Genomic DNA, 10,596 nt, shown 5'->3' with positions numbered 1-10,596 from the left:
AAAAACAGCAATAATAAAGACCAAAGGCCTAAACCTTATCTTATAAAGGGCCAAAAAAACATGATTAAGGGCCGTGAGCCGAAGATAAATATATCAAACTCAAAATTGCCATGGATAACTTCCTCATTTACTTCAAAATAAATAGAACACATTACTTTATACACATTAACTAATGTGTTTATATATACAGTTTACATCAGAATTATTAAAGCCCCTTTTGAATTTTTTTATTTTTTAAATATTTCCCAAATGATGTTTAACAGAGCAAGGAAATTTTCACAGCATGTCAGATAATATTCTTTCTTATGGAGAAAGTCTTGTTTGTTTTATTTCTGCTAGAATAAAAGCACTTTTTACTTTTTTTAAATCCATTTTAAGGTCAAAATTATTAGCCCTTTTAAGCTATATATTTTTTCGATAGTCTACAGAACAAACTATCGTTATACAATAACTTGCCTAATTACCCTAACCTGCCTAGTTAACCAAATAACCTAGTTAAGCCTTTAGATGTCACTTTAAGCTGTATAGAAGTGTCTCGAAAAATATCTAGTCAAATATTATTTACTGTCATCATTTCAAAGATAAAATAAATCAGTTATTAGAAATGAATTATTACAACTATTATTTAGAAATGTGTTGAAAAAAATCTTCTCTCAGTTAATCAGAAATTAAGGGAAAAAATAAACAGGGGGGCTTAAGAATTCAATTTCTAACACAATGGGGTTTAATATCAAGCTGCACCTGCCTTTTCCTTAATTTGCTCACTGATGACTTCTGAATTGTGCTCTATCCATTGAGCAACAGCATGTTAATTTTATAAAATCAGATTTATTCATAACATTTAACTAATATGTGCTTTTTGTAGCCGAACAATAAATCAAACAAACAAAAGAGGCAAACAATTTTAAAATGACAGTCAGTGTGTATAAAAGGCATTACCCCTAACATTCTGCCTCTCTTTTCAGAGGACCAAATCGAAGTTTATCATGGGTCAAAGACAAATGATGAAATCTTTTATTTTATTGCAGCTTCACACAGCTAGCCTCACTTTATAAGTCTCATACTGAACTAAATATAATTTATATATATATAAAAACACAGAGTAGCCTATATTACTGACTGCATGACTTAATCTAGAAACTGTAAAGTTTGTCTTGCGTACAAAATACGTTTCTACATTTTTGCTCCGTATGATTTCCTGAGTTCTGAGAAAGCTTAACTTTACACAGATAAACATGGCAAACTTACTGTAGCAGATTGTGGACTATATTCACCAAATACCTCTGAAACCTCAAAGAATGAACTTGAATCTTTGAATAATCAATCATTATTTGCAATGCCATGTACCAGTCTGAAGAAAAATCAGAGAGAAAAACACATAATTGTACTAATTAGCATAATTTATTCTTCTCAAATAATGAAAACACCTGATTATTATAACAAACAGCTGAGATGATTTTTTCAATATTAATATTACAATGTTGATTTAAACATGCACCTAACTAGGTCCATGAAGTTTAATGAAATTAAGGAAAGTAGGTTAGCAAAAAAAGGTGGAGAGAGATCAGAATAGAGTGGTATTGAAACAGGGGAAAGGAAGAAACATTGCATGATGTTGAAACAGAGAAACGCAGCTGTGGTTTGTGCTGTCCAATGTATCAATTGCAGTCTGGAGAAGATTCTCTGTGCATTGCATTTTTCTTCAAGCTATCGAGGTATTCTTGTTGTGAAGCAGCCAGAACTGAGGCCAGTACGTCATCGTCTTCCCAATCTGTTAAACCTAAAGACATATTAGTTATTTAAGCTCTATAAAAGACATGACTTATACATTTACAAGCATTTATACTGGAAATCAATATGGCATACCAAAGGCAGTAGGTGACATATCATGCATTAGACTCCTGTAGCCCAGGGTTGGGTAGAGAGACACCAGGGAAGAGTTGGCTGAAGACTGATGACTTGGACCTTTAAAATAATACAAGTAAGAAACGGTTACTAAAGCCTAAAGTCAATTTACTGTACTCCAAGCTAAATTAAAAAACAAACTAGTGTGATGCCATTTCTAACATAATCAGTGTTATTTTACATCTGATTGTTCAATTTCTATAGCAGGGGCTCTCAGTCCTGAAGAGTTAGCTCCAACTCTTGAAGTGCAGAGTAGGAGTTGAGGTTTTATTTTTATGCTCCTATCCTCATCTTTACCTTGCAGCAAACTAACGGTTGGAGGAGTGTGAGTGACTAAGCATATTTCACCCAAGCAAAAGATCAGAATTTGATTACCAAAACTTTTTTTTCTCAGTGGATTATCCTGCACAGATTAACTGTTCACCCTAAGGAATATTCAGGTAGGTGAGTTTAGGCAAGCTGGCACTAAACTCTGCAGGACAGTTTTCCTCCAGGACTGAGTTTGGACACCCCTCTTCTACATTAACTGACATTAGTTTTGTCGTCTATCCCAGTTATGAGAGCCACAAATAATAACTTGACTTCTTGTTAATCATTTGGAAAAGTGGCAGAAGGTTGATTTTTCCAATGAATCATCTGTTGAACTGCATCCTAATCATCACAAATACTGCAAAAGACCTATTGGAACCTTCATGGACCCAAGATTCTCATAGAAATCCGTCAAGTTTGGTGAAGGAATAATCATGGTTTAGGGTTACATTCAGCATGGGGGCATGCGGGAGATCTGCACAGTGGATGGCAACATCAACAGCCTGAGGTATCAAGACATTTGTGCTGCCCATTACATTACAAACTACAGGAGAGGGCAAATTCTTCAGCAGGATAGCGCTCCTTCTCATTCTTCAGCCTCCACATCAAAGATCCTGAAAGCAAAGAAGGTCAAGGTGCTCCAGGATTGGCCAGCCCAGTCACCAGACATGAACATTATTGAGCATGTCTGGGGTAAGTTAAAGGAGAAGGCATTGAAGATGAATCCAAAGAATCTTGATGAACTCGTAGTCCTGCAAGAACGCTTTCTTTCCCATTCCAGATGACTTTATTAATAAGTTATTGGAGTCATTGCAGAGATGTATGGATGCAGTCGTCCAAGCTCATGAGAGTCATACACAATATTAATAATTTTTCCACTGCAGCATGACTTTATATTTTTTACTGTACATTATTTCTGTCAACTGACAAGACTTTTGTCTAAGCAAAGTCAGATCGTACTGTCCTAATTAAATAATTAAAAATCAAGGCATGATCATATTTTATTTAGGTGAAATTAGCGTAATCTCGAGGCCTTTGCTGATACCAAATGATTAACTAGAAGTCAAGTTATTATTTGTTGTTCCCAAAGTACAAGCGACAAGACTTTTGTCAGGTAGTCTATAGCTAAATACTGTTATGCTGGGTTCATACCAAACATGGAATTATGTGTTTGTGTGAGTAATTGACATACAAAATAAATGCCAATGCATGAACAGAGGAGAATAATCACTGCATGGCACAAATGAAGCCAAAAATTGCAACTACCACGCAAGTTAAATAAAATTAACTCAAATATAATTAATCTCGAGCAGAACATTTTTGTGAGGTTTAAAACATCTTGTGAGTGATGAAGTGCTCTGCGTTTAGTGTGTAGCTAATTTGGGCCGTTTAATAGACATCTAAGAACAGCCCAAAACAAATTAAATACAGTTTTTACAGACAGCACAAATTTTGCCTGGTTTTAGCCAAGATGTTTAGACATCTGTTGGACTCAATTAGCCACAAATAAATGTTTGCTGGGTTTGTTCTATTGGACTTATCTATGCTTGTAATATGGTTAATATATTTTATGCAAGAGCAGCACAGTGGCTCAGTGGTTAGCACTGTCATCTCACAGCAAGAAGGTCACTGGTTTGCGTCCCAGCTGGGCCAGTTTGCATTTCTGTGTGGAGTTTGCATGTTCTCCCCGTGTTTGCGTGGGTTTCTTCCCCGTGTTTGCGTGGGTTTCTTCAGTGTGCTCCGGTTTCCCCCACAGTCCAAAGACATGTGGTATAAGTGAATAAGATTAACTAAATTGCCCTTAGTGTATGAGTGTGTGTGTGAATGTGAGAGTGTATGGATGTTTCCCAGTACTGGTTTACGGCTGGAAAGGCATCTGCTACGTAAAACATATGCTGGAATAGTTGGCAGTTCATTCTGCTGTGGCGACCTCTGATAAATGAGGGACTAAGCCAAAAGAAAATGACTGAATGAATATCTTATGCAAATGTAGCTCCTAAAAAAATATCCCAATGTCAAAGTTTCCCTGCAACACAGGGCAGCTCTACTTCACTGTAAGTAAACTGTGATGTACATTAGTGTGAGCAAAGAAAACACAGGTACACATACACGTACCCGGGGCACATGGTGAAGGGGGTTTGGGAAGCACCAGCGAGGCTCCTGCAGGGGACGGAGGTTTGACAGAAGGTTCAGCATGAGCCGGGCCTGGGTGTTCTGGAGAGGGTGCAGAGCTACGCTGACGAGGAGACCGACAACCCCAGTCCTCCAAACCACTGGATGTGGCGGCTGTGGCAGAGCTGCAGGTCGCACTTGCTTTACGAGGCTGAATGGAGAAGGAAGATGGTCATGTGTCAAGTCTGAACTTGCTTTTATTAATACAGTGTGGTGGTTTCAAACTAGGGTTGAGTATCATCTTAGATGTCCCGATTCAATTCTTAAGCTCCCCCATTCCCTTTGATTCGGTTAATTGAATATAGATTTCATACAAAAATCTCACACAAAAATTGCATTCAACTGCTACTGATATTTCTAACAAATATGAAATATAAAAAATAAATAATATAAAATAGTTAAGATCAGATTCAGTCAGGGCTCCTATATATATATATATATATATATATATATATATATATATATATATATATATATATATATACACACACACACTCACTGGCCATTTTATTAGGTACACTTGTCCAACTGCATGTTATCGCAAATTTCTAATCAGCCGATCACATGGCAGTAACTCATTGCATTTAGGCATGTAGACATGGTCAAGAAAATCTGCTGCAGTTCGAACTGATCATCAGAATGGGGAAGAAAAGTGATTTAAGTGACTTTGAACGTGGCATGGTTGTTGGTGCCAGGCAGGCTGGTCTGAGAATTTCAGAAACTGCTGATCTACTGGGATTTTCATGCACAACCATCTCTAGGGTTAACAGAGAATGGTCTGAAAAAAATATATATCCAGTGATATCCAGCGGCAGTTCTGTGAGCGCAAATGCCTTGTTGATGCCAGAGGTCAGAGGAGAATGGTCAAATTGGTTCGACCTGATAGAAAGGCAATAGTAACTCAAATAACCACTCATTACAACCGAGGTATGCAGAAGAGCATCTCTGAATGCACAACCTTCGAACCCTGAGGCGGATGGGCTACAGCAGCAGAAGATCACACCATGTGCCACTCCTGTCAGCTAAGAACAGGAAACTGAGGCTACAATTCACACAGGCTCACCAAAATGGAACAATAGGAGATTGAAAGACAGTCACCTGATCTCAACCCAATAGAGCACCTTTGGGATGTTGTGGAACTGGAGATTCGCATCATGGATGTGCAGCAGACAAATCAGCAGCAACTGCATGATGCTATCATGTCAATATGGACCAAAATCTATGAGGAATATTTCCAGTACCTTGTTGAATCTTTGCTACGAAGGATTAAGGCAGTTCTGAAGGCAAAAGGGGGTCCAACTTGGTACTAGATATATATATTAACACAATGTATATACATGTACACAAATAAGGATAAATAAAAATAAATTCTAAATAGATTAAATAAATTCTGTCAATAAGGCTAAGAAAGATATTCAGTAAAATGTACAGCCTGCTTTGTCTTTTTTCTTTAATTAATATTAATTGCATAAAGAGAGTATTATTAGGCTGCTGTTGCTTTAAGATATTATACATTTGTATCTATTTAACCGTTCAATTTGTAATAAGCCAATGAAATAAGATAATGAAATTCATTATCCAATCAACCACATAAAAAAAGACTATTTTTAAACAATTTTTTCATACCTGTCTTGCTTGCTTCTCCTGGTCTTGAAGCCACTGCAGATAGGATTCACGAGCCACTTGCTCCTCGATGGCCTCATTAGTGGCCTCCCAGTCTGTTGCTCTCTTCTTATCCTCCAGCATCTGCTGCTCAATCCAAGACTCTTCAGACGTCTTTATAGCATTTTTCATGAGACACTGGTCAGCAAACTGCATTGAGACAGTTAAGCAGACGTTAACAGAGGACAGCACGTTTATGAAATCAGACTAGGGCTGGGTGAAAAAACAATAACAATTATTATCACAATATAACTTGTTTATAAGTATAACATATAATCAATGAGAAACTAAACAGTGCTGCTTGTTTGTGCTGCATGGACTGTTTATCTGTGCATTTCCTTACATATGGAAAGTCTCAGAATAAAAAGCGGTTCAATTTAACGAAGAACACAAATGTCTTGATGATTTAAAGCCAGATTAAAGAGCGCTGATGCTATCATTTTACAAGAATACAGAAGAAACGCTGTGCCTGAACGATACAGCTATGACTTTTATGAAGGTAATTTTGTTTTACTATGAAAGTTTTTGGGCCGTATCACCCAGCCCTAATAAACAGTCATGTCAGTGCGTCTTATTTAACACATACCCCTGGTTTGAAGGAGGGCAGGCCCAGCCCGACCCCGACACTGGCCTTGTATGGATTCACCACAGAGTTATAATGGATGTTTTTGTGGTAACTGACACGTATTGGCTCATCATTGTTTTCTTGGATGCCATGGAAAATATTAATTGGCTCTGAAAGATCAGAGTGGTCAAATAAAATTAAATATATTATCCTCATTTGGTTTAAATGATGCAAACAGTTCAATAGACAGTAACTAACCTATGCCATACTGGTAAACCTCCACCGGCCGGTTGAACATTTCTGCCATGGCCTGCATCTCAATGTGGTTTCCATGGCAGTTGTTCTTCCTCTTCCTGTTAATGTATGTGGTGAAGTCCTCGGTGACGTAACTGGAGAAGTAATCTGCATTTTTCGTCTGTAATCAAAACACAAACAATGACTCAAATCATACAATATTTGAAAGCTAGAAAGTAATATTTAAAAAAAATATATTGAACTGATTTACCAAATAATCCATACATTGCTTCCGTATCACATCGTGCATATCTTGGTCCCCGTATATTTGATCAGCTTTAAAATATAAAATAAAAAGTAAAAGAAAGAACTATTGACGAAATAAAATCAATGTTAGATACATTCTAAAAAGAACTTAAGAAAATTGCAAACTTGAAAATTACCCCTGAATATCTTAAAATAGCAACTAAATCAAATTGTTAATAAAACTACATTAGTATATAATTAAAACAAAAATAATGCCATTGACAAGTTTCTTCTCAATGACTCAAAAACTGTTAAATAATTTTGTACTGCACTTAGAAACGTACTAACACTAGTGGTGTAACGTATCACATTATGATCTTTTAGTCACAGATCGGATCATTTTTCGGATCAGCCAAAAAAGGGAGGAGACAAATGTCATTTTTTCCCATTTTGTTACAAAAACAGTTCTGCAAGAAACTTTTGGTTTTAACAAAAAGAACTTAGAAACTGTGATTTTATTGAAATAAAATGAAGAAATAACCAGCTGAATAAAAATAAATCGTAAAATATTCAGTACTGTGACAAATTCACTGTTACTACTGCTGTTGCTGATAACACTAAATGTAGAAATCTAACATTATAATTTGTACAATTCATATTTATTTTTAGCCTCATTTTAATAAATGCTTCAGTTATTCACTCATAAAACTTCATGTTTCATTACTAGATGATTATTTTTGAAGAATTATTCAGTGGCATATTTTTGATGGCTGGTTGTCACCACCAATTGGTTAAATAATGTAATTGCTGCCTACATGCTTTATTTGTGAGCATCAAGTTAAATGCACATGAATGTGATTTTAATCTTCACAATAAACATCAGTGGTTTTATCTAAACTATAAACTATTATCCAGTACTTCTGGGTTATTTGACTGTAACTTCATATCTAACTCAAAAGACTAAAGACTGAATCTCTTTCTTGATTTTTGCGTTTTTCAAATACAGATTTGAACAGAGATTAGAAGAGTTAATAAACATGCAAATCACCATCATTTATAATTTGTTGCGTGGGTGTTGAGATCCCGATCTTTTAATGATTAACAGTGCAGCTTACACTGAATGCATTAATGCAGGCTAAACAAGTAGTGACAGAAAACACTTTTAATAACCAAAGAAACCCACCACATCCCGAATAACCTCCCACGACTTCTTCCATCATCATTATTTTACAGGAAGGCCTAAATGCTTTCATACAGATGATTTGAATGAAGTGAGAGGCGATCTCTCTGTGATCATTACAAATTTAGGATGAATCTACCAGTAAAAAAAGTACTAATCCGCAGTCCATGTGTGTTCCAAACTGTGAGTTGTAATCCGTATGAATCACGAATCAACTGTGATCTGTTACACCCTTAACTAACACAATAGAAATAATAGGCAAACAAAAGAAATTCTACACTGTTTAATATTTAAATACATTTATTTCCATGACTACTTCAGCACAGAAAATATATTTTCAGCTCATGATAATATACAGTATATGGAGAGCAAAAAAAAATTGCAATATTACCGACTGCTCTGAAAAGACATGCTCCATCTTCCTTCATTTTTTTGATTTCATAGCCTTTCTTTTCCCTCAAGGCTTTCTCAAACCATTCTTCTTGCTAGGCCAAAAAACAAAGTACATTACAGCAACAAGGAGTATTTATTTTATTCCAATCATCAAAACAGACAAAGCATCCAAATAACGTATTTTGAACCCTGAAAATAATAGGAGTGTTTCCTCAAATAAAGAGTAATGTCATTTTTGTAACAAACACAACCGATTTATTTTATTTGGCCAAGTTTATTTTATTTAAAGTCCAAGCTTATTTTATTTCATTTTTAAAGTCCAGACAGAATCTGCAGACAATTCAGACTGAATTGAAAAGAAGTCATACATTAAAAATCATAATTTTTATTAGTCATTCAATACATTAGACTAGAAATGGCCAATAACCAGGTGACACGGTGGCTCAGTGGTTAGCACTGTCACCTCACAGCAAGAAGGTCGCTGGCTCGAGTCCCGGCTGGGCCAGTTGGCATTTCTGTGTGGAGTTTGCATGTTCTCCCTGTTCGCATGGGTTTCCTCCGGGTGCTCCGGTTTCCCCCAAAGTCCAAAGACATGCGCTATAGGTAAATTGAATAAACTAAATTGACCAAAGTGTATGAGTATGAATGAGTGTGTATGAGTGTGTATGGGTGTTTCCCAGTACTGGTTGCATCTGGAAAGGCATCCGCTGTGTAAAACATATGCTGGATAAGTTGGCAGTTCATTCCGCTGTTGAGACCCTGATAAATAAAGGGACTAAGCCAAAGGAAAATGAATGGCCAATAACCTATATTTTGTTTTGTCATAAATAAAATTTGCAACTAACATCTAAAACGTAAACTGCTTTATGTTAGAATTGAATTCTACCAAGACTTAATGTAATATATTACAAGTCTCTACCAAGACTGATTGTAATTAAACACGTATAATGTATTACAATATTGACATAATAAATTTATTTATTACAGCAAATAAAGACAAGAGAATGTATTAAACCTTTCTATCAATTACTAGAGGAGCAGCTATTTATTTAATGCATGTTTTAAAGAATGACACATCTGGCAACATACCTGTTCGGCTGTGGCGGGGTCCACAAGCTGAAGTCTGGCCGCATTCTCATACTCATCCTCACTGTTGTTTCCTCCAGCTCCTTCCTCGGGTTCGGACGCTGGACTCCCGCCTCCTCCTCCTCCGCCGCCCACTCTCCCTCCTCCACCTGTCAAACCGCTGGAGCAGACCGCCTGCCGTCTCCGCTTGCTGAGTCCCGGTCCCGAGCAGCAGCTTCCGACACCGCCTGCCCCGCACGGTAACTCGACACGGGTTCCCGAGTTCGCGCTTCCTTCACACTGCACAAGCGGAGCTCCAGCGACAGCGGGCTGCGGGGAGGCCGCCTGCGGGCGAGCGCTCGCTTCGATCCGCCGCTCCTCTCTGGAAGTGTGCGGTGTGGCCTGGTATGTCCACGGCGGCGGAGAGGCCCTTGATCGGGACCCCGGTCGTCCCGCGAGGGGGTGAGGGTGCGCCTCAGAGCTGCCTCTTCTGTCCGGTTCGTCCGTGTGATCACCGCCACCGGCTGCGGACACCGGTTTCTTCTTCGGGAGGATTGTCATTGCTGGCCAGCTTGCGGTGATTTGTGTTGTTGCGAGTTCGCAATAGAATAAACGGCCGTTCTGATTTGTTTTATGAACAGTTTGTTCGCCGCATGTATAGTTGCATAATACGAGGTGTCAGTGAACTGCTACGGTCACCACAGTTCGACTTTATTCCTCCGGTTTCGAGGTTTTTCTTTAGTAACAACGAACGACCGAGAGTTTGACACAAACATCAACAAACCACAATGCGATTTTCACGTCACTTCCGACGCTCGCGCTGCTTCGTGTTGACAAATGGGCTGACGTTGCTCCTCACTGCCCC

The 10,596-nt window shown here is 37.8% G+C and overlaps 1 protein-coding gene across 2 annotated transcripts; it reads right to left on the bottom strand.

Moving 5' to 3' along the window:
• Positions 1–1,382: 1,382 nt before the first annotated feature.
• otud5b (OTU deubiquitinase 5b) lies at positions 1,383–10,545 on the bottom strand. Of its 2 annotated transcripts, none has more exons than XM_056468392.1 (9): positions 9,756–10,545; positions 8,665–8,758; positions 7,119–7,183; positions 6,872–7,028; positions 6,635–6,783; positions 6,013–6,198; positions 4,330–4,537; positions 1,867–1,965; positions 1,383–1,771 (listed from the first exon to the last, which is right to left on the bottom strand). In XM_056468392.1, the coding sequence occupies exons 1-9, from the start codon at positions 10,290–10,292 to the stop codon at positions 1,659–1,661; spliced, it is 1,608 nt and encodes a 535-aa protein (XP_056324367.1). In that variant the 5' UTR covers positions 10,293–10,545; the 3' UTR covers positions 1,383–1,658. The 2 variants fall into 2 exon arrangements, with proteins under 2 accessions (XP_056324367.1, XP_056324366.1); XM_056468391.1 differs by having other exon boundaries at positions 1,383–1,780; positions 9,756–10,544.
• Positions 10,546–10,596: the final 51 nt, after the last annotated feature.

This window comes from Danio aesculapii, chromosome 11, assembly GCF_903798145.1.
Source record: "Danio aesculapii chromosome 11, fDanAes4.1, whole genome shotgun sequence".
In the NCBI taxonomy this organism is placed as follows: Eukaryota; Metazoa; Chordata; class Actinopteri; order Cypriniformes; family Danionidae; genus Danio; species Danio aesculapii.
The sequence above is the reverse complement of the archived record's forward strand: the minus strand, read 5'-3'. Positions and strand labels throughout refer to the sequence as shown.